Source organism: Buteo buteo, chromosome Z (assembly GCF_964188355.1).
Source record: "Buteo buteo chromosome Z, bButBut1.hap1.1, whole genome shotgun sequence".
NCBI lineage: Eukaryota > Metazoa > Chordata > Aves > Accipitriformes > Accipitridae > Buteo > Buteo buteo.
Window position 1 is genome coordinate 57,132,168 of NC_134204.1, and position 24,539 is coordinate 57,156,706.

Here is a 24,539-nt window from a genome sequence, read left to right on the forward strand (position 1 = left end):
CTGGCACAATGGGCTTTATTACCATTTTGTAGTATTTTTACCTTCTTCATTGTATGGTTCATTCATTGTTCTCATAGTATTACACCCCATCTGAACTGTTTTTTGTTTGTTGCAGGTGGGTGTTTTTTTAGTGACAGTGCTTGTATACTGTAGTGGGGAAAAACTGTCATGCTTTTTTTAGAAAATAAATAATTTCTTGCTTCAGTTCTCACTGTAATATCTTTGGCTCTTCTGCCTTATTAGTGCTTGGATTCAGTCTGTGGTGATCCTGAACACCTTTTTCTGATTTCCTGCCTAGGCAAGTAACTAGAGTTGTATTGATATTGCCTTTTTAAGTATCTTCCTAGCTTAATTTCTCTTTTGCCTGTCATGAATTATGTTTTCCAGTATACTGACTTTCTATTTAATTCGTGGTTGTAAGCTGTCTCCTGAACTCTTCTTAAAGAGTGATGTTAAATAGCTTTTCCCCTGTGCCATAGAAATGTACTTACTTCATGCTGTAGCTTCTATAACTGGAGACCTCATGCACTAACTTCCAAAAGTTTAATATGTGCCTGGTTTTCAGTTAGTAGAAATAAATCTACAATAAAATTTAGAGAATTAATTCAATTTCCTAGCATAGATTCTGACCTATTTTGTGTACTGCAAAACCAAGTTGTGCTATCATTCTTCTGTAATGGCTAGACACTAGCTTAATTAAGAAATCTCAAATACCATTAAAAAAAAAAGTTTGATTTTTGTGTCATTTATTACTTAGCCATGAAAACTGGAAGGCTTCCTAGTCATTTTTGTACAGGACAGTGCAAATTTTAATTGGTGGCTGTTGGATGTGCTTTTCCATAGGTTATAATGGAATATAAAGTACTCTTTTGGTGCTGCTATAGTTCAGATTAGTGTGAAAGTTTGCCTTTTGATAGTTCTTTTTGCTTAGTACCACTTCATTAAAGACAGAAAAAGAATCTGACAAATTAAATTGAACATCAGACAACCTTGTTATGGAATTTCTGTGTGAAATTTGGGGAACGTCTGTCACCATTCCAGTTCTGAAATGTATTCCAAACTAAGCTAGATGGAAACTAGTATTTGTGAGCCAGGGACAGTAAAGTCACTGCAATGCAAAGTGTAATTCAGTGACTTCTGCAGTGCAGGGACCAAATGTAATAGGTTGTAAGCCAGTTCAGCCTGCTCTGTTAATGAACTCGAATGCCGTAAACTTCTGGTAACAGTACAATTTTCTTTTCAATATATTTTGAAAAATAAAATATAGCTCTATTTAAAAGGTACAGTATGTCTGTGAAGGCATGGGCTTTGTGTGGTGTTTTCTCTAAAACCAATTAGGGTTACTGCAAAAACCATTAAATGAGCCATTTCATTTTTAATTTCTGCTTTTTCTTCCTTTTAATGATGGCTATGCCATCCTTTGCTCTGAAGAGAGAAAAACTTTCTAGTTCAAGTTTCTTAGTACAACGAACTGCAGCTCTGCCAATAAGACTATTTCAGTTTGTAATGTTCTTTAACTTGAGTTTAAATAAAATGGGATTTCAGAAGGTTTACTGGTCAGCTCCATTATTGAGACACGGCTTCAAAATTATGCTTAGCCATACTGGCACAAGCAAACACTTAAAAGTGTGGTTAAACCTACTATGCCGAATCAGACATAGTTATTTTGACTTTTCAATTGTCAAAATACTTTCCATTCTCAAATCACTTGGAGGATTTTCTCTCTCCATGTTTTTGTGAATTTTTCTCTATTACTAGACTGAATGTGATGACTTAGACCACTAGAATAGTAGGGTTTCACCTTAAACCCAAGTCCTCTGGTTGGTAAAGGAACTTATTAATAGCATGCTAGAACAACTGTTTTCTATGCTATTGAAATTTTAACTTGCATAATAGTGTGGGTTTTGCACTGTTTCACTTCTGTGAAGTCCTTTAAAAGTTAATGCTATCATTGTGCATGTATGTGTGCACGCGCATATACAATGTATTAGAGCCTAAAGCTGTTAGGGTTAATTCTAGTTAATCATTTATTCCCAATGACTTTTACCTGATCACTACAGCTGTGTTACTTTGTTATGTCTTTTCTGCAGACACCAAAGATGCTAACGAGAAAGATTAAGCTTTGGGACATTAATGCCCATATAACCTGTCGTCTGTGCAATGGATACCTGATTGATGCTACTACTGTAACAGAATGCTTACATACTTGTAAGTAGAAGTATAATTAAGTTAAAGAAATTGGTTTGTTGTTTTTTTTTTTTTAACTTGATGTGCAACATGTTTTAGTGGGTTTTAGTTGAAATTAAAAAATCTATTGTGCATCAGCCAAAATAATGCATGCTTTACTAGACATTGCTTTTTTTAACAGATGACTTGCTGTTTTAACAAAGCAAATGAAGAGAACATTAAAGCTGTACTGCACAAACTTGAAGCCATATACAATTAGTGGTAACGTATGCATTCAAGAATGCAGTCTGTCTTCCTCTAAAGGAATGTGGAATGCATAGTTCTCTTCTTTGACAGTTGACATAGCATATGTTCTCCACCTGGAGCCTTACAAATGTCTCTTGCTCTCCTATTCCTCTGCAGAAAGCAGCCATCTTTTATTGATAAAGAATAAGTATATTGTGTTGCACCCTAGAAATAAGCTTTAGTTCCATAGTATTGTGATGAGGTAGTTGTTTGTTGTTACATTGCTTTGTGAATTTCTAGTTAAACATCAGTGAAGTATGCCCTAGTACCTTGTAAAGCCTTAGGCTTCCAGAAAACTGAAAGTGTAAGTCCATCCTAGTATCTTTGTTGTTGACATTGTGGGATATAGGAGTGCTAGGGTTTGCATTATTCTGATGGAAACCTTACAAATTAGCACAGTTCCAACTAAAGATTCAGAAAGATTCCTTCTGAGAAGCACCTTTTTAGTCCAAAGTGGTAACTCCAAAACTATTTTCTGTCTTGAATCTGTTCTGATCCACAGTTTCCTTTGCCAAGGTAGGTATCAGCTGATGAATTAACATGCAGTTCAGAAGGCCTGCTGTAGTGACATTAAAAACCCTCTGTAGCAGCCACATTGATGGTTTTACTCCTTACATTACAGGGTTTTACCAAAGGTACTTTTTCTAGCTGTGTCTTCAGAATCCCTGCAATTTACCAACATGTCCTTGTCACCCAGGAGCTTCCATTTGTCCAGTTTTATCTGTCCAGAGCTTAGAATATAATTTTTTTGTTTATATGCACCTGTATTAATCTATTAAATAGCATTTGTCGTGCAACTTCAAACATTCTGTGTTTTAAAATGCTTCTGTCGCAGTGTTTTATTCTGATAAAGCTAGTATGTTGTTTGAATAACTCAATGACTCATAGCCCTAAACCTTCTTGGAAGGGAATTACCTGGTGGCAGTGGCTTCATCTCCACAAAACAAAAGTTTCGGTGGACTTATTCTTCACCTAAAATGTCTTACAAAGGGAAAATACGATGCTCATGATTTGTCAGAGATTATGTTTTCCACTGTATTTCATTTCACATACAAGTTCTCTTCATCATCAGCTTTAATGAGCTTCTTGTTCTTGTCATGCTTCCATGTCATTTTGGTTATTCTCAAGTCTCTTCTGCATCTGTTTCACATCTTAATTTCCATAGTGTTCTTTTTGGAGTGTAGAGATCCTTAAGCTAGACTTAGTTTTTGCCCCAGGTTCTTTACTGCTGCTATTAACAAGATTGTATACAAAACCAGTATTATAACAAGTTAACACGGCCTGACATAGAGCTAGCGGGTCATTTTTCATTGTTCTTGAAAAAAAACCCAACAAAGAAACCCCCCAAAACAAACCACAAAAACCCTTCAGCTGACATCATCTACACCATTCTCATATTTGCTTATGGAGGAAATTTTTAGATTAATTCATAGTGCTACAGTGCTTGCTTCAAAAGCCAGGGAATGCTCCTTGCTAGCTTCTGCTTCTCTTTCCTTTTTTTTTTTTCTTTCTTTTTTTTTTTCCCTTGTGGCTTGTCCCTCCTTTATTTTGACAGTTTATATTTTCTAATACTGCTTCAATGTGTGTCCTGTAGAATTACAGTTTTCTTAGAAGAGGCTCACAGCCCTGTCTTTTTTTAAAAACTTTATACATGTTGGCATTGTTTGTATTGTGTATGTTAGTGCTAATAATATATGTTTCTGGAAAAGCATCCTTGCAAAATCTATCCTGAAAGTGCCCTCTCTGTTAAGATAGTGTATTCTCTGCTGAATTATATCACTTTGAAATTTTCTTTCTGTTTCTACTCAGAAATGCACAGTTTTCTTATCTTTCTCATTTTTCTTTAATTTCCTGTCCTTCAGATATTCAGAGGCTCTTCACTTCAGTGGTAAATGTAGTTCTTGAGTACTTTGAGTGTCATTTGGAGGACCAAGGCTAGACCCTTGGAGGGACAGGGACAACTTCCCTTGTAAAACAGAATTCAGGGGAAACCAAGCTTTTTTGCTCCCTTTCCTAATTGTTTCTTTGTTGTATCTTTAGTTTGTTGAAGACAGGCAAGCCTATAAGTCAGTAGACATAAACTTCCTTAGTAGTAACTCCTTGTTCAGTCTTTTGTGGTTTACATCTGTTTCTTGATTGGAATTCTAGGTTAGCAGATATATGCAGGTCTTGTTAACCTTTCACATTTGTAATTTGAGTTTCATTAGCGTTTATGTGTGAAAGCTGTCTTTGTATGTTATGAAAGGGAAAGCCTTGTATGTTATGAAAGGTATTGAGGGTGCATGAGGACAATGAAAGTCCAACTGTATTTCTTGAACTAGATATAGAAATGAAAAAAAGTCAAGAAGAGGGAAACTGTTTAAAAAAAAACCCAAATGAGTGAGGATTAACCTTGCCTGTTTCTTTTCTAATAAATGTTCTCTGATACATTTAAGTGTACCGTAAAAGTAACCAGGAAATGTACATCTCAGTTCAGGCCTACAGTCAGTGCCCAAGTATCTGTGTAAATGGAGATTGGAGACTTTGGAAATTCCATGTAATTGAAAAACTCTAGTAATAGTATTGTTTCAGGCACTAGAATGGTTCCCGTGTTGGCTGTCCCATACTCCTAGGACTTCCAGCTTCAGGAGAGTTTGTTAATCCCAACTTGACCCTGTGAAAAAAGAACCAATCTAGAAGACTGCAGCACCCTTTATAAGCTATCTAGTTGCATTTATTTGGATGCTGTGCTTACACTAATAAACCTGCTAGAACCTGAGCCGACTAGTGACAAGTTCAGTTTAGGAGTTAGCAGATACCTAGTCCAAACTGGAAGGTGTACTGAGATGGGATGTTGTTTTAGAAGGTATCGTAGAATGGTTTGTGTTGGAAGGGACCTTTAAAGGTCATCTAGTCTAACCACACTGGAATGAGCAGGGACATCTTCAACTAAATCAGGTTGCTGAGAGCCCTGTCCAAGCCTGACCTTGAACATTTCCAGGGGTGGGGCATCTACTACCTCTCTGGGCAGTCTGTTCCAGTGTTTCACCATGCTCATCGTAAACAATTTCTTCCTTATATCAAGTCTGAATCTACCCTTTTTTAGTTTAAAACCATTACGCCTTGTCCTACTGCAACAGGCCCTGCTAAAAAAGTGTGTCCCCATCTTTCTTATAAGCCCACTTTAAGTATTGAAAGGCCTCAGTAAGAGCCTTCTCTTCTCCATGCTGAACAACCCCAACTCTCTCAGCCTTTCTTCAGAGGAAAGGTGTTCCATCCTTCTGATCATTTTTGTGGCCCTCCTCTGGACCCGCTCTAACAGGTCCATGTCTTTCTTGTACTGAGGGCTCCAGACCTGGGTGTAGTACCCCAGGTGGGGTCTCACCAGTGCAGAGTAGAGGGGGAGAATCACATCCTTTGACCTGCTGGCCACACTTTTTATGCAGCCCAGGATACGGTTGACTTTCTGGGCTGTGAGTGCTCATTTCTGGCTCCTAGCCAGCTTTTTCATCCATCAGAACCCCTAAGTCCCTTTCTGCAGGGCTGCTCTCAATCCCTTTGTTCCCCAGCCTGTATTGATACTGGGGGTTGCCCTGACCTAGATGCAGGAACTTGCACTTGGCCTTGTTGAACCTCATGAGGTGTACATGGGCCCACTTCTTGAGTTTGTCCACATCCCTCTGGATGGCATCCCGTCCCTCAGGTGTGTCAACAGCACCACTCAGCTTGGAGTTGTCTGCAAACTTGCTGAGGGTGCACTTGATCCACTGTCTATGTCACTGAAGACGACAGTACTTGTCCCAATACGGACCCCTGAAGGACACTACTTGTCACTGATCTCCATCTGGACATTGAACCATTGACCACTGTTCTCTGTACACAACCATGCAGCCAATTCCTTATCCACGGAATAGTCCATCCATCAAATCTGTATGTCTCCAGTTTAGAGAGAAGGATGTTGTGGGGTACCATGTCAAAGGCCTTACAGAAGTCCAGATAGATGCCATCTGTAGCTCTTCCCTTGTCCACTGATGTAGTCACTCCATTGTAGAAGGCCCCTAGGTTGGTCAGGTAAAAATTGTCCTTGGTGAAGACATGCTGGCTGTCTCTAATCACCTCCTTATCCTCCATGTGCCTTAGCATAGCTTCTAGGAGGCTCTGTTCTATGATCTTCCCAGAGGTGAGGCAAACAGGTTGGTAGTTCCCAGGATCCTCCCTTTCTATCCTTTTTAAAAATGGGTGTAATATTTCCCTTTTTCCAGTCACCAGGGGCTTCATCTGACTGCTATGACTATGACGGAAAGTGTCTTGGCACTACATCAGCTAACTCCCTCAGGACACTGGGATGCATCTCGTCAGGTCCCATGTACTTAGTATGTTCAGGTTCCTCAGGTGGTCATGAACCTGATCCTCTCTTACAGTGAGGACTTACAGTTCTAGACTTTGCTCCCCCAGTTCCTGCCTTGAGGTCCATCCACTCGAGAGGTGTGGGAAGAGAGATTGCCAGCGAAGACTGGGGCATAGAATTTGTTGAGTACCTCAGCCTTCTCCTCGTCTCTGTTGTTACCAGTTTGCTGGTCGCATTTATTGTGGAGAGTACATGTTCTTTGACCTTCCTTTTCTGACTGACATACCTATAGAAGCCCTTCTTATTCTTTGCTTCCCTTGCCAAGTTTAGCTCCAGCTGCGCCTTGGCCTTCCTGACCCCCTCCCTACATGAGTGGGCAACAACCCTATACTCTTCCCAGGATACCTTTCCCTACTTCCACTGTCAGGTACTGCTTTCCTTGACTTGGTAAGACTGGGGTTTGGCTTCACTTCTGCAAATGGATCTACTGCTCTGGTGCTCCACTGGCACACACTACTGTGCGATACCTGTGCTTAACGTGCAAAGCCATGAGGCTTGGTCTAACCTCTACAACAGTTAGACAGCAATAGTACTGTTATCCTAAGTGTGTAAATATAATGCAGAATGCAAACTTACTATGCTTCATTTGCTGCTGCACAATTTTTTTGGTATTAACAGGTGTTTATTTAATTGTATTATGTCCTGGTTTTGGCTGGGATAGAGTTATTTTTCTTTCTAGTAGCTGGTATAGTGTTAGGTTTTGGGTTTAGTATGAGAATAATGTTGATAACATACTGTTGTTGTTGGTAAGTAGTATACTAAGTCAAGGATTTTTCAGCTTCTCATGCCCAGCCAGCAAGAAGGCTGGAAGGGCACAAGAAGTTGGGAGGGGACACAGCCAGGACAGCTGACCCAAACTGACCAAAGGGATATTCCATACCATGTGATGTCATGCCCAGTATATAAACCGGGGGGGGGGGGGGGGGGGTTTGGCCTGGGGGGTGTATCGCTGCTTGGGAGTTAACTGGGCATCGGTCAGCAAGTGATGAGCAATTGCACTGTACATCACTTGTTTTTTAATATTCCAATTATTATTATTGTCATTTTATTATTGTTATTATTTTCTTCCTTTCTGTCCTATTCCCCCGTCCCACTGGATGGGGGAGGAAGTGAGTGAGCAGCTGTGTGGTGCTTAGTTGCGGCTGGGGTTAAACTATGAGATATTATCATCTTGTCTGAGAGGTAGATGGCACTATAGTTACAGAAATTGTTTCATTTTATGTGATAAGAACAAGTGCCTTCGCACCAAGGTTACATGAACTGCTGCTGTTCGAGAAAAAGCCCCATCCCCCCTTTTTTCTTTTCTCTCTACATTCTTGAGTTGTAACTTCAAGTAAGTCAGGATATCATGTAGTAGTGTTTATTTTGAGTAGTGGGTTTTTTTTGGGGGGGAAGGGGGCAGACAGACACGGGACACGGGGAAACCGTAAATGGTTTACTTTGAAAGAAATATGGGTGATTGTGTGTATGCGTATGGAAACAGTTCCAAAAGCATGCAGCTTTATAATGAGTGACTGTTTTAGCAACTTCTACCAGGACATTTTATAAATACTGAAGGTCTGTGTCCATGCAGGTTTTTTTTCTGGTGGAAGTTTAACTGTAGTGTACTCTGTGAAATTTAGAATCAAAATAGCACCTGCATATCCACTTTTTGAAAGTTCTCTGTTCTTTTAAAAAAAGCATCCAACTTTTCAATAATTTTTTTGTGTTGGGTTAATTGCCACCATACACTTCTGTATGTGGCCATGGATAAAGCAAATAGGCTTATTATCTTAATGGCATACAGCTCTTGTAATATCATCTGTGCAAGCAGAACAGTGCAAGCAATATGATGTTGACCTGCTAGAAATTACTGTTCTGGTGAATTCTGGAGTGGGATTCTGTGTTGTGTGCTTTATTAGGAAGACTCTGGCTAGGTACAGATGCCTTAATTCTAGTACACTACTTCCCTGTATCAAGAACATCAATTAAAGATATCGGAAACTGCATTCTGCATGATTAGATGTCATGTTTACATGATGTAAAAGATGAACTTTGTGTAAATTTCAGTAAGGTGCATTTCTGTGACTGTATGAAAACAAACTTTTTTCATTATGCTTCTTCTATTTCTTTTTAATTATGAATGTCCTTGTTACCAGTCTGTAGAAGCTGCCTAGTGAAATATTTGGAGGAAAACAATACCTGTCCAACCTGTAGAATTGTTATTCATCAGAGCCACCCGTTACAGTATATTGGGTAAGTGTGAAAGCAAAAGTGCACCTAGCTTCACTCTAGACTTTTAGCCTCTGTAATACAGCGCAACTTTTTCCTAAATTCTCTTACTTGTTTATCAGCATGTGACCTAGTTTTGGCTGGGGTAGAGTTAAATTTCTTTCTAGTAGCTGGTATAGTGTTAGGTTTTGGATTTAGTCTGAGAACAATGGTGATAACACACTGATGTTGCTGTTGTTGCTAAGTAGTGTTTATACTAAGTCAAGGATTTTTCAGCTTCTCATGCCCAGCCAGCAAGAAAGCTGGAGGGGCACAAGAAGTTGGGAGGGACACAGCCAGGACAGCTGACCCAAACTGACCAAAGGGATATTCCATAGCATGTGATGTCATGCCCAGTATATAAACCGGGGGGGAGTTGGCCTGGGGCGTGGATCGCTGCTTGGGAATTAACTGGGCCTTGGTTGGCGAGTGGTGAGCAATTGCATTATCCAACTCTTGTTTTGTGTATTCCAATTCTTTTATTAGTAGTAGTATTGTAATTTTATTATTGTTATTATCATTATTATTTTCTCATTATTATTTATATGTCTCCTATTTCACATTTCTGAATCCTGTTACATTCTCACCTCTAATCTAATAGTCATGGGTGATTTACTCATTTATGCTGAAATATTTTTGGAGATGTTCCTGCAATCCATATGTAACACTTGAATATCTCAGCCTGTGCAAATGGTATTGCTACTGGTTGAAATGACATGAATTTAGAAATAATGGTATTTTGATTCTTCTTATAGTGCTACTTAAAAGATTGTAATGGTCCATTGTAAATCTCTTGATTTGTCACTGTTTCTGTACTTGTTCACTGGTCTCCATTGCTGTGAAATGCTCATGTCAGGTGATGAGAAGCCTGGGACTAGTATTGTAAGCCCCTTCCATTTAAATCAGATTCAGGATTTGTATTGCAGGCTCTATTGGAGTAATGACCTTGCAGCAGCTGAGACAGACATTCAAAATGTTTCCAATTTTATTTATCAATTGGAATTTAGGGTAATACTTTGTTTCTTTTAGTCAGTGACTTATTTTAGACTAAAACAGATTTTTGTCTATGTGAGCTGGGAATTAAAGCTTAGAATCTTAACCAGTCCTGCTGCTCCAGTTCCAGTGGGATTATTACCTTTTCTTTTATTTGAGCCTATACAGGCTTCTGAGCTACATAATGTTGCTCACAGTTAAAATGTTGGCTTTTAAGAGCAAAGTAAAATTTTATTGTTGTGGTCTTTTTCTGTGAACCATTCTCTTGCATTGTTGGAGAAGCCTAGTAAAGATAATGAAGTAGTCTAGTGTATTGGTTTCAGTTGAGATAGAGTTAATTGTCTTCCTAGTAGCTGGTGTAGTGCTATGTTTTTGAGTTAGGTATGAGAAGAATGTTGATAATACTGATGTTTTCAGTTGTTGCTAAGTAATGTTTAGTCTAAAGTCAAGGATTTTCCAGTTTCTGATGCCCAGCCAGCAAGAAGGCTGGAGGGGCACAAGAAGTTGGGAGGGGACACAGCCAGGGCAGCTGACCCAAAGTGGCCAATGGGGTATTCCATACCATGTGATGTCACATCTAGTATGTAAACTGGGGGGAGTGGGGGTGGGGGGAATGCTGCTTAGGAGCTAACTGGGTGTCAGCTGGCGGGTGGTGAGCAATTGCACTGTGCATCACTTGTACATTCCAATCCTTTTATTATTACTGTTGTCATTTTATTAGTGTTATCATTATTAGTTTCTTCTTTTTCTGTTCTATTAAACTGTTCTTATCTCAACGCATGAGTTTTACTTTTTTTTTGTTTTGATTCTCTCCGCCATCCAACTGGGTGCGGGGGGAAGTGAGTGGGCAGCTGTGTGGTGCTTAGTTGCTGGCTGGGGTTAAACCACGACATCTAGAAATATGAGATGAGTCTGTACGGGTAAGAAACAGACTATCCTTGATTCTTTAGTAATAAAAACGAGTTCACCTCAAAGTTGTCAAAGAATTTTGAGATTTGGTGACATACTCGCCTTGATGCAGGAGGCCAGGTTCCATGGGACATCATCTTTGGCATGCCCAAGACTATTCTTCCTCACACTTCCACTGGGTTTCTGTCTTAGTCTGTACTTTTTCATAATTTATTTCACATTACTGTCCTCTCTTGTTTGACATAAATACTGATTTGAGAATTGAAATTCTTCTTAGGTGAATTTAGAGATTTTACATCAATTAAGTACTGGAACTTTTTTAAGAGAAATGTTTTGAATCAAGATGGTTGACTTAAACTTTTGATTTTGGTTTTTTTTGCTAGTCATGACAGAACAATGCAAGATATTGTTTACAAACTTGTGCCAGGCCTCCAAGAAGGTAAGTTGTGGTATGACCTTGTTTAGAGGTCATTTTGCACATACTTCTTTAACACTTAAAAAAAAAAAAAAGTTTCAGGTGTTGAAAATGGTGGAGGAGGAGATGAGGAGAAATACAATGGAAAACCGTATTCCTTCATTTGTGTCATTTCTAGTAATTAGTTTGATGTCATACCTGTATTAGCAGCAATTGGGGGTGGCGGTGGTGGGAGGAAAGATGGGGTATTTCTTTGGAAAGTAGTATTACGTAAAACAGAATAGTAGTTCAGCCTTTGAATGCTGGCACACTGTAACTCTCATTTGTTCTTGTTAAACTGTCTACTTAAACCTGTTATGCCAGCTTTCTAAAATTCTCAGAGGTAGAATGTACTGCAGAACAGCTTTTAATTTCAGTGAAGTTTCTGCTACTGTGAGACTCATTTCTTAGCAGGTAACTTTCAATTTGTGTTTTCATGATCCTCTTCGAGACTGGATCTGTTCAATTAAAGAAGTACGTTATAGTAATTGCTCAGTAATTTTTTTGTCTTCATGTATGTTACAACTTTCATTTAAATAGAGTATTTTAATCTATTTAAGCTGCAAAACCAGAACATTCTCAAACATCAGTAAGATTAAATAGATTATTTAAAAATTATTTATAGCATATTGAAAACCAGAACTGTAAATAAAAATTCAAAACCAACGGTTTGACTGAAATATTGTGGGAGGGATTCAAAATAAGGAATAGTGCTTTAAATACTATCTCATTCTAATAGGAATGGTGTAATAGTAGCTATACAGATGACTTTGTAGTCTTCTAAATCTGAAAAATAAGATTAGGCATGAACAATAGCAGAGATAGAGTAGTAAATACTGACAATACCACTACTTGTTAGCAAGCCTGTTTCACTTAAGAGGGAAGGGATTTGGAATAACTTCGTAAATACTGCATTAGAACTTTATTACAGGGATTAATATTTACAATTTTAAACAGCGGAAATGAAAAAGCAAAGGGAGTTTTATCACAAACTGGGCATGGAAGTTCCAGGGGACATCAAAGGGGAGACATGTTCTACAAAACAGCACCTAGATTCCCATCGAAATGGTAAATGGTCCTTTATTTATTTTGTCTTGTGTGGGTGATGGCTAGTAAATTGATGAACAGACCTGTTGGAGGTATGTGCCTAGTTGGCTTATTACAGTCACAATTGTTTTATAGCACAATACAGTGAGTGTAGGATTGTTGCTTTGTCCCTTATTTGTGTACAGAATCTTTCTTTTTAGCTGGTCATAGCATATTACACTTGGCGGAGGAGATCTCCATAGTAGTGCCTACATGGGGGCTCTGTGAAATTACCCAGCTTCAGGGCTGCTAGCAGTTGAACTGAAGGTTGTGCTCTGTATGCATTCCTCTCTTTCACGTGTGAGGCTAGCGTTGCCTAAGCAGATAAGCACAGTTTGGGAAAAGCAAAGTTTATTCTATATTGCAGTCCTGAACTGTGCTGTTTTAATCAAATTAGCATTACAAGCTGCTGCTATGTGTTATCCCATATATCTGGTTTCTTATGTAAGGTGAAACTAAAACAGATGAAAATTCAAACAAAGAAACTTCAGAGGAAAAACAGGAAGAAGATAATGACTACCACCGAAGTGATGAACAGGTGAGCTCATAGCGCATGTTTTAATTTTATGCTATATTTCAGTTTCAGTGCTTTGGTAAGCTAACAAGAGAAAAATAACTGTTTCAAGATGTTTTTTCTGTCCTCTAATACAAACAATGCAGTGTTGCCCAAGGCTTTTGTGTAAGCATGAGTTTCGTCTTTGGGTTTTGGCAGGTATGGAGAATACACTGAAGACATTTGCCTTGAGATTTGATAGTTCTGTTTGTTTATGAGTTTCCAAAGTATTATTTGCTTTCAAAACAAAATTCAGGTTATTTGCGCCCCCCCCCCCCCCCCCCCCCCGCCCCGCGGAAGGACCGTATCCCAGTGTTGTTGTGTTACATTGAGCTGAATGTGTATCAATAATTATGAACAAAAGCTTTTACACTTCTTCTAACTTAATATTTGTTTTGTTTTAAACCTCTATATGTACCATAAAAATAGTATGAAAGCTGGGAATTTCACCAGTAAGTTTTAAACTGAAAGCATGCTTGAAAGTGAAGTCTCCTTCTGCGATAAGCCATCCCTTTTATGTTTTCATGTTATGTGTGTCCAGACTAAATTAAACTTCGATTAATTTTCTTTTCAATTATAATGTAAGGGAACTTTCAAAGGGATTGTACCTAGTACTAGATCCTCTTAGTGCATAAAGTAAATCTTTACAAAAAGCTTAGACTAAGTAATGAATAGCTGGATAAGAAAAGAAGTGAGAATTGAAGAATAGAAATTAGAGGGACCTTTGGGGGGATGATCTTTAGAATTTTAACAATTTGCTATGTCATTTGTCTCCATTCTTTTTAAACTTTAAATTCTCTCTTAAAATTATTAAAATTCTGTTTTAAACTGTCATTAGCAGTTGCATTAAAAGCAAGAATTAACATTAAAAGCAATCATTTAAAAATGGCAATGGTATTCTTACTGTGTATCTTACTCCAGCTTTTGACATAGGGTCCTGTTGAGCTATTCGCAGCCTTTGAATTTGGACTGGAGCAGCCTTGTTCCAACATCAAAAATTCTTTCTTGAACTTTTTTGTCTAGATTCATTTTGGTTGCAGTAGTGCTTACCACTAAACCGACAAGATGTTAGGAAATGTGGTTTTTTTTTTTTAATAGGACTACAGGCATTTCAGTTTAAGGAATACTATCTAGTACTGTACGTTTTCACTTTGCTTTATTAATAAAAACTGCTATTAATAAGAACTGCTTATGGGATACATAATGAAGACTGCAGAAAATTGTTCCAGCCAACCCTGACTGTTTTTACTTTTTCCTGAAGGTAAGCATCTGCTTGGAATGCAATAGCAGCAAATTGCGTGGACTGAAACGAAAATGGATTCGTTGCTCAGCACAAGCAACAGTCTTGCATCTAAAGAAGTTCATTGCCAAAAAACTTAACCTTTCTTCTTTTAATGAGGTAATATTTTAATTTTTTAAATGATTCGGCAGGTATCAAAACCTTACGAAAAGTGTGGGATTGTTCCTTTGCAAAGGAACATCTTTTAGTCTGATTTTATTTTCAGAAAACAGGAGCATTTTCTTGAATTCTTGAATTCAAGAAATTTTCTTGAATTACATGTTATGCAGCCATTTTCTTGTCCTTTCTTGGGTCTATACAGGACTTGCCATTTAGTTTGCAGTGCATCTTTTTATGTCCATATACAAATAGTTGAGCTAAAAGGCTTGGTTATGTGTTTCCACATGTGTTGAAATGGACTCTAGCAAGGTACTTTGTTTGACAGCTTGTAGTCAGGTATACCCCACCCTTTCAGAGATTTCATGGTCAGTGCGGGGGACAGACAGTAACAAACACTTTAACACTACTGAAGCCCAGTTTAAGAGAAAGCACCACAAATATTTTGTTCCTTTTTATGCTCTCAGCGAAGCTCAATCTGAAGTTGCTGCCTACCGTGACCAGAGTGTTATTAGATACCTACTTTTCCCTTCCTTTGCAGGGAATACTTGGAATCATGGGAAGAATTTATGGTGAAAGGTACAGAAAAAAAAAAAGCAATTATTTGCACTTCCCCTAGTTCAGATTCAAAATTAACAGTGGCGAACATATGAATGCAGCCTCTGTTTACCACTTTGCTGGGTCTTGGTCACAGTCTGTAGACCTCTCAATTGACTCTCAGCTTGACATCTCCCAACCCCACATTATGTCACTCACTGAATTTAATTAAGACTTTTAATTCAAATCCAACATCTGCTTTCCAGTCCAATGTGTCAACACCTTTCTGCTGAAACTTTTCAACAGCCAGTTTGCATCTCTATCACTCTTCCTTCCCAGTTTCTGTACACTTCAATCCAACACCTGTCTTATGGTTGGAATATGTCCCCAAACTCTGATAGTCTTCCTGAAACAAAACTGTATCTTCTGTCTCGTCCTCAGCTGGCTTGGAAGTGATTGACTCCTGGCTGTAGCCCAGCAGTAACATAGCTACCATCACTGTGTGAAGGGGGTTATTTTTTTGTGTGTTGTGTTTAAGCCCTCTGTTCTGCTGTGCTAGTCTGTGATTTAACAACCTGCTTGGCTTTTACTGAAGGAACAAACTTTCAGGAGTACTGTTTATTTCTTTGTGATCCCTCCCTACCTTCTTAAAGAGTACATGAATTGTGGCGTAATCAGTGTACCAGTACCAAGTAACAGGTACATAGTAGAATGATTTAAGCTTGTGGGCACTTGGTTGATTGCTATAGACTATTGCAGGTTTGAGTTACTGCCAATTAGATAAGTCATGTAAGTGGACTGCATGCACGTTCAGGTCGGTCTGGGCTGTGTGGTAAAGCATTGTTAATATAAGCCACCTTGGTGTAACTTACTGTTTTCATGCATGTTCCCTGTTGTAGTTTATGTTCAGCTATTACAGTTCAATTGATTAGTAGTTGTATGATCCTCATGTTTTTGTGTTTGTATCCTCACTGTTTCTAATACCAAGATCTTTAAACACTGAGAAAAGTAAAAATAGCTGTTGAGTATCTGCAAAAACCCCTTAAATATAGTATATGAGGGAGGTGGCAGGCAGTTTTTTTTTTTAAAATGTATCCTTATAGCAGAAAGCCACCTGGCTGGTGTTAAGTAAAAAATTTTCATAGTATGTTAAATAACAGAGCTGTCTTTGAGATTTCTGAATTCTGTCTCCTTAATCATTTTATTTGGCCTTTTTAAAAGCATGTAAAGCTTTTAGGAAAGGGCATTAGTACTGTTCAGGAAGCCAACTCAAACAGTTAAGTCCCGTTCATACAATATTTCCTGGTCTTTCAGCATTTTATGTTGAGAAAAGACATTCTCTTTTCTTTTCTTGGTACTGTTTTTTTTTGCAGAACGACTGCAAGATGAACAGTTCCAGTGTCTTCAGAGAAAAAAAAATCTTGTCAAACATTTGTAGTATTACCTGAAATACGTTGTTTCATGCACTGTGTCCCAATGAATTAACTGTCATCTTTGTTTTGTCAGCTGGACATATTATGCAATGAAGAGATTCTTGGCAAGGACCACACACTCAAGTTTGTAGTTGTTACTAGATGGAGATTTAAGGTATGATACAGTGGTTCCAAGTAAATCATGTAGTGGCCAAATAAAATGTTTATAAAATAGGTGTCATTTGGAACTATACTGCAGTAACTGCAAACTCAATAAAAAGATACTTTAGTAAATACCTAATACAGCATCCTTAAACACGAAGTATTGGGCCTACTGTGTTCAGTTTTGGGCCCCTCCCTACAGAAAAGACATTGAGGTGCTGGAGCGTGTCCAGAGAAGGGCAGTGAAGCTGGTGAGGGGCCTGGAGCACAAGTCTTATGAGGAGCAGCTGAGGGAACTGGGGTTGTTTAGTGTGGAGAAAAGGAGTCTCAGGGGAGACCTTATAGCTCTCTACAACTACCTGAAAGGAGGTTGTGGTGAGGTGGGTACTGGTCTCTTCTGTCAGGTGGCTGATGATGGGATGAGAGGAAGTGGCCTCAAGTTGTGGCAGGGGAGGTTTAGAGTGGATATGAGAAAAAAATTCTTTACTGAAAGGGTTGTCAGGCTTTGGAATAGGCTGCCCAGGGAAGTGGTGGTGTCACCATCCCTGGGAGTATTCAAAAAGTGCATAGACAAGGCACTTCAGGACATGGTTTAGTGGGCATCGTTGATGGTTGGACTCGACTATCTTAAAGGTCTTTTCCAACCTAAACGATTCTATGAAGGAAAGGGAAATTAAGTATTAACTGCTAGGGAAGAGGGAACACTGCATCAACTGTCAAATTGTTATCAAGTCTGACAAAGGAAGGGGAAGCCACAAGAAAGTGCTATTTTTAGCTATTTCAGGTAAAACTGGTTTTAATCCACGTAGGTGGGGAAATTGATTGTGATGCAGAAAAGGCAGAAATTTTCAACACAGTTCTCTTCTGTAGTTCAAGAAGGCTGTTTCACCTCTAAAGGAGAGACAGTAATTTAAATGCTTGTCTGCCTTAGTTAAGAAAACTTCTAGCAGCATTTAGTAGCCATAAACAAGGCTGGTTAAAAATGTTTGAGTACATCTTTGACTTGCTTATTGTGGTTTCTTTAAACAACTTCCATGAAACTGAATAGTAAACGGGTGCATTCATTCTGAGTATTAGTTATCACATTAATAATGGCAGCTCAAGTGAAATGGGTATAAGAATGAATTGCAAAATTGAACACTCAGGAGGCAAGTCACACCTACAGAGTTATGTGTATTTGGGGATATCTGAACTAGGAATTAGTATTCATAATGGACAAGCAACATTGTCCAAGCTTACAGTGACTGAAGTAAAACCACTTGATGGCTGTGGATGCATATCTAGAAGAGGTGCAGGTGGGAGTGGGGAAACGTTTTCCTGTCTTTGTGTAGAAAAATAATTGACTTGCGTAAGAGTTACAGGATTGAAGTCAATGGTCAGTCTTTGAAATGTAGAGATGTCACTAAGGGGATTCCTACTGCAGTCTGTTTTGTATGATGCTCCTGAATGACCTGGAAAGGTATTTGAGTGCACTGACAACATTGTGGTTATTTAGGATAGTGAAGACAGATTGATGACAAAGGATTGAAGCAAGCTTTTACAGTTCTGAGTGACAGGTGATTAATGAGCAACTTAAGTTCAGTATAGGTAAATATAAAAAGGATACAAAGCAAATGTTAGGGACTGGGGGGTAGGGGTGAGAAAGAGAACCAAAGAGCAGCATCAAATTGATGTGCATCTGTACAAGTCTACTATTCACCTTTATCATGAAAATCTATGCAATTGTGAGTCACATGGAAAGGGGAACTGTAAATTGACTTCTCAAGTGAAAGAGGTGGGGGATGTAAAACAAAAGTGGGAGGTGGGAGGTCCAGAAGAAACACGAGAAAGCAATTCTTAACATGAGACAGAGAACTCCTTGTTGCAGGATGTTGAGGATGTTAGAAGTTTACCTATTCATAAAAAAGCAATGGATACAGTCACAGAAGAGGAATCAAGTGAGACCTGTTAAATATGAAGTACCACATGCTCTCATGCTGCTCTCTAGACATCATCTGTATTGCTCCCTTACTGGGAATGGGTTTTCCAGGTTAAACAGACCTGGTAGAACTAATCTTAAGGTGATCAGCTCCTGAGACAAACAGGAAAGGGTTCTTCATCTCTTGTTTGAGCTCCACAGATGAAGTTGCATCTTGTCTTTGCCTTGGTGAAATTTTGACAGGGCAGATAGCTACTCTGATAGTTTAGTTAAGCTTTTGTTTATGAAACAAAAGTTTTACTTGCTGAACAGATTAGTTCTGGTTTTGTTTCTTAACTTATCTGATATTTCTGTCTTGCAGAAAGCACCTCTACTGCTACATTACAGACCCAAAATGGACTTACTGTAAGAGAACTTTATTGTCCTTCTGGACAGAGTTTTTTGCAGAGACTATCATCTGGCACCTTCTTAGTGCATCACTAATCACGTGACACAAACCAGCCAAGTAATTTTGGAAGACTAGGGCTTTCTTAGTGGACTGTTCTTCTGAATATTTCTTCTAGGGATGTGTTACCTAGATTTCTGGACAGAAAATATTTATACTTATTTTGTACGGAAGAAAGAAGTTGCAACTCAACAAGACACTACCAGCACTAAGTTTACAGATGCTGAAAACACTTCACAGTTCCATGTAGCTCAGCCTAATTTATCTCTTACAGTTACACAGTAATAAGTTAGAATGTTGAAGTGATTTAAAAATGTTGCTTTTGACACCAAGTTGCATTTAGTTACTTTTCACATTCTGAATCTTTAAAAACTATATTTTTGCAAAGTGTTCTTGTCTTATATAGTATGCCTGATTGCATTGGCTTTATTCAAGTTATTCTGTAGAACATTGAACATACCTAATGATATAGTGACTGGTGATAATTTATTATGCTGCATTGAAAACTTCTCAAAATCTGCGAAACCAATAAGTTTGTCATTTCTGCCCAGTTATTGCTCTCCCTCATTTTGTGTTTTAGTAAAGTTTTGACACTCCCTTATGCATGTTGATTTGGTAAGATTAATAGAAATAATTTCAGTTGATTTTAATGTGCCCTGATATTTTGCTGTGGCAATTGCACCACATAATGACAAATACTCAAAAGAGCTAGATTTGTGAACTACTTAAAAAATAAACATTTCTTATGTAGTTGTGGCTTGCAGAAATCAGTTTTTAATTTAGAGAGAATTTGCTCTCACTAGCTATTGAAACAGTGGCTCTTGAGCAACTTTGGGTGATATTGCACAGTTTTAATTTCACTGATTAAAAATTCCTCAGATCATTATAAGCAGCTCTATATTTCCTTTAGCTGTTTTCTTACAAAACCATAGCATTTTCATTAGCACAATTCCTAGCTGTTGGGGGGGTGGGGGTGGTGCGGGTCAGACAAGATTATTTTAGCACCTTCTGGCCTTAACTGATAATTCTGCTTGCATCAGCTGTAATGGATGCAAGGTAATCCACACGTGCGTATGTATGTATGCGTGCATACATCTATACACACATATAACTATGTTGTGTTATAGAATGCAACCTCAATAGCACTTGGCAGCGTTCACTGCACTTTTTGTAAGGCTTTTTGAAATAGTTGGCTTTTTAAAAACAGTAGTTGAAAGTGATTTCTGCAAGCTGTATACAGTATAGCATATATAGTGTGATTGTGAGAGTATTTGTCTGGCACAGGTGTCAAGTTACTGAAAACAGGCTATGCCATATTATTGGTAGCTGGAAATAGTTTACCTTCTAATTGTTGGAAGAGTTCTCCAGTCAGCTGAAAAAGCTAGTTGCTCTTCCTGTTATTAAACCCTGTTATTTTTTGCTAAATTGTCTTTGGATAAGAAAAAAAAGTTTGTCTGTAACTGCCCTGCTTCCTTTAGGTGTGCTCCTTCCCCTCTTCTGCTAGAAAGTATTACTTGTTACTCAGTAACAGGAAGCTGCTAACTGCAAGAAGTTTATCCAAGCATTTTAAATCCTCTTCCTCTTCTTGAGTTTTCAAAGCACCACATTCCTCAGCATGTGTCCCATAATTTCCTTTTTCAGAGTCTTCAGTCCTCCTTTTTCAGCCCTGCTGCTGCAGAAGGGGTACTCCAACTTGTGTTTACCTTTGAAAACAGGGTTGCTCATTTTTAATCACAGTCACAGATGTGAATGGGAAGGAAATAAAGAAGTATGTGAGCAGGGAATGAAAGGGAGCGTACTGAGCTGTGGAGAGGGAAAGGAGAGCCACACAAAGGCCAAAAAGGGCTGCTGTCCTTGCAGATGAAGGTATAAGATAGCTGCATTTGAGTGTTTGGGTTATGCAGAACTATATCTGGGCTGGGTGGCTGGGTTTGGGGTGGGAGGGATGGTCTGTGTGCATGCATAGAAGCAATGGAATCGAACTTGGCTCTGGTTTTGTCTTACTGTTCATGGACTCAGATGTATGTATTTTAGCTTTTTTTCTGTCTTTAACATTACTTGAACTGGCAGAAGAGAACAAATGACATCATGGGTCTACCACTTTTATAATCTTCTAATGAAACAGTGAATGCAGGTGGTATGGATGTTTACACAAACTGACCTCCTGGGCCTTTCTGGAGCTACTTATGTGGTTGTTACTGTCCTAGTGTAAATAAGTAACTGGCTGTAGCCACTGAGGCACTGAAAATATGAACAGGGCTGTAAGTGTCCACCCTCTGTGCACCCTGAGTATACAGACACTGGCTGTACCTGATGTAGACATAAAATTAAAGCTGCCAGACAGCATTCTGATTAACCACCTTAATCAGGATATATATATATACACACACATAAAATATATATATATCTTTATGTGAGATCTGTCTACCTCAGAGTGTGTGTACTGCAGAAACTCTTTGTACAACTAGATATTGATGCAGTTCTGTAAAAGTACATTGGGATTTTAGTACTTTCCTCTGTACTTGTGCAACTGAGAAATTAGTTATGAGCATGCAAATTCAGAAGCCTTTCAAATCTATCTCTTGCTGTAACAATCTACAGTACAGAACATACATTTATAACCATCTTTAGAATCACTTGAATTTGTTACGGTGCTATCAATACATTGAAAACTCTGTTTATACCTGTATGGATACATAAATTCAAGCCAGTATTAATACCTACAGTTGGTTTTTCTGCTCATCATTGTGTGTAACTGCTTTTGCCATGTGTTTAATGTGATAAAACCTCACCAGTAAAAAAAAAAATACAAACCCACCCAGTTATTTTTCTAAATCACATGTCACAACATCTTTGCTACAGAAATTCTTTCCCTCAGGAGGGATGTGACTGTGTCTGGACCATATGTTTATTTCCTTTAGCCTTACTAGAAGACTACAATGCAATTGAATTAAGGTCAGAGGGAGGTCTTCTTTGGGTCAGAGCCTTGTTTCACTTCTGTGAAGCTTAAGAGACGGTTAATTTATATCATTTGTATTGAGTAAAATAACCCTGATACTGTTCAAAGTTGGACTAAGAGTTGGACTCAGCATAGGTAACTCTTAGTCCTAGTGAGATGATGTTAGTTTATTTTGGCTTTCATGAAGATGCCATTACTGTGAAGTAGTTTTCACAATTGCTTACGCTGGTAAATAATTGCAGTAAAGAAGTATCTTGTTGCATTATCCTCAGCAGCAATGAGACTGATGAATCACCCACGCTCAGAGTCTCATTAAATATAGTTTCATTAAAAATAGAGAATTCAGATAGAATATATAATATTGAATTTAAATAAGATTTGGGGTTTTAAATTTTAACTTTATAAAATTATTTATTCTATTTTAAGCCTTCTGTCTTATTTTACCCTCCAAGTATTTTTGGTTTTGGTGGTCCAGCTTTATTTACGGGCATATAAAATGAAATTGTAAGATGTTTTTACAAGCTTCTTCCTTTTACATTGAGTTTGAGTAGCTTTTATTTGTATGTTTATGTTTTGTATGGATAAAGAGCATTATGCTTTTGTGCAATAGGTTTGAAACATGCATTTATTAGGCATATGTTTAAATTGTAAATGTAGCATCTACTTACCATTAAATTTAAAAGGAATGTAGATGGTTTTTCTCACTGTTCAAATGGGGTTTTATTTGGGGCTATTATTTGGGGGGGCTGTTTTCTGATTTGTTCTTTCTTTTATTTTAAGAGTGAAGTGTGGGATTTAAATTTGTGTAAGTACAAGACCTATCTGTCAGCAATATTTTAAAATAAATGATCTTTCAAGAAACCTTAATGTGAATTGTGGAAGCAATTGGCAAGACTTGCAGCCTATCTGAAAATGTTTTGTGCCATTGTTATGTCTGGTATATTTGTGTACCATCAAACCTGGGAATATTTATTTTTATTGGTTGTGCAATAGTATATATACACAACACTATCACCTCTGGGGATATGGGACCATAAAAAATATCAGACTACAACTATGATGGTGCTATTTTTTTCCAATAGGCTATGAGCCTTGGAAAGTTTATCTGGCTCTTATTGTCTTTATAACAACATAGTTAGTCCTAGGAGATTCATTGAGGGGGTTTTTTCTACTGGATGATAAACATAACCAGACAATTAGCCTATTTTACAGCATTATGTGTCTTACCATTGAGCTAAATATAATAGGAGAAAGCCAACCAGTCTGTACATCAGCAAGATGAATCTTAATAAGTACGTAAAATGCATTTTGTACAGAAGGCTTGACTGTACAGAAAAATCAAGTTTCTGTGTTTCCTCAGGTAATCACTTCAGTTTGGATGTTTCACTGGAAATGTTAATGCAACCTACACTTCAGTTAGTCCACCTAAAGTTGATAAGAAGGCAAAAAAATTGTCCCATACACTAGATTCTCTACGTAAGATATAATTAACTGTAACTAAGGTCTTGAGATCTGTTGTTGAAATAAAAAGTTGCAGAGAGAACAACATTAAGGAACATGGAACAATGCTTCAATCTCTGCTTAAATCAAGACTTGCAATCAGTACAGACATTTTGTAGGAACTTGCATCTTGCGGCAAGTCAACAGTAATGTTTTACTGTGGAGTTATGGTTTATTTATATACAAATTAAAGCTCTGGTCCTGTTATTTGACCCACGTTTGATCATCCTTAAGGCTTCTTAGAAATCTTTTGAAGCCACAATGACTTGTCCAGATCCTAGTGGTAGGGTAGGAACTAAATGCCCAATTCTATGAACACTTGCATTCGTAACTTTACTAATAACCTGGATGGTTCAACAGAAACCAGTAGGATCATTCATGCAAATGGTTAGGTGTGGCTGAAGGAAGAAGCCCTGATTTTTGAATATTGATGTTCCAATATTTATTTTTATTTGAAACTCAAAGCATTGGTTTAATGGAATCTTGAATTCAAGTGACTAATCCAGACAAAAGGAGAGTTTGTTCTTCCTTCTGCAACAAGATTATGTTATGGTTAAGGGACAATAAGCCAGTGCAACCACTAAGCCTTTATCCTCAACATGGCATAATAAAGATTCTGGAACTGTCGCAGTGTAAAACCATATTTTTGGCTTAGCTTCATTTGAAAGTTTACAATTTTTTATGCTTTGTGTTGCTGTGTAATTTTTGTACTATTGGTGGCTAGTTTTGTCTGAATAAACCTTTTGGGATTATTGCTTAATGTTTTGATTTTATGATAGTGAAGCTTGTATCCAGTGTTTTGCCAATTAATATTATATGCTTGTTAATAAAAGCAGAGAAACTAACTGAAATACTGTCAGGCTGGAAATTATTGTCCCATTTTTCCCCAAGAACAGAAGGAACTAGCTGTCGTATCATAGCACTGAAGAAACACAGTGTGACTGAAACGGTGGTGTGGCATTGCATTGTCATAAACGGCCTTTTACTCCAAACACAAGCATGGCCCAAAGTATTACTCCACTGCACATAATGGCAATATGTGTGTGACAGGTGTCTGGCAAGTAACTGCCAGTTAGGAAACAAAATGGCTTCAGCTATAAAGAGGA

General features: G+C 38.1%; 1 protein-coding gene across 13 annotated transcripts in view; it reads left to right on the forward strand.

Moving 5' to 3' along the window:
- Positions 1-24,273, forward strand: part of PCGF3 (polycomb group ring finger 3) — a 63,699-nt gene extending 39,426 nt beyond the window's left edge. For 8 of the 13 annotated variants that reach the window (XM_075021770.1, XM_075021773.1, XM_075021776.1 and 5 more), the window contains 8 exons: positions 2,091-2,208; positions 8,998-9,094; positions 11,395-11,450; positions 12,423-12,533; positions 13,001-13,089; positions 14,366-14,503; positions 16,544-16,624; positions 18,891-24,273. In XM_075021770.1, the coding sequence (XP_074877871.1) occupies positions 2,091-2,208; positions 8,998-9,094; positions 11,395-11,450; positions 12,423-12,533; positions 13,001-13,089; positions 14,366-14,503; positions 16,544-16,624; positions 18,891-18,938 (738 nt within the window). In that variant the 3' untranslated portion in view covers positions 18,939-24,273. Of the gene's footprint in view, positions 1-243; positions 299-2,090; positions 2,209-2,387; positions 2,449-8,997; positions 9,095-11,394; positions 11,451-12,422; positions 12,534-13,000; positions 13,090-14,365; positions 14,504-15,041; positions 15,080-16,543; positions 16,625-18,890 lie in introns of those variants that run through there. The other 5 variants (XM_075021780.1, XM_075021775.1, XM_075021772.1 and 2 more) reach the window with 4 other exon arrangements.
- Positions 24,274-24,539: the final 266 nt, after the last annotated feature.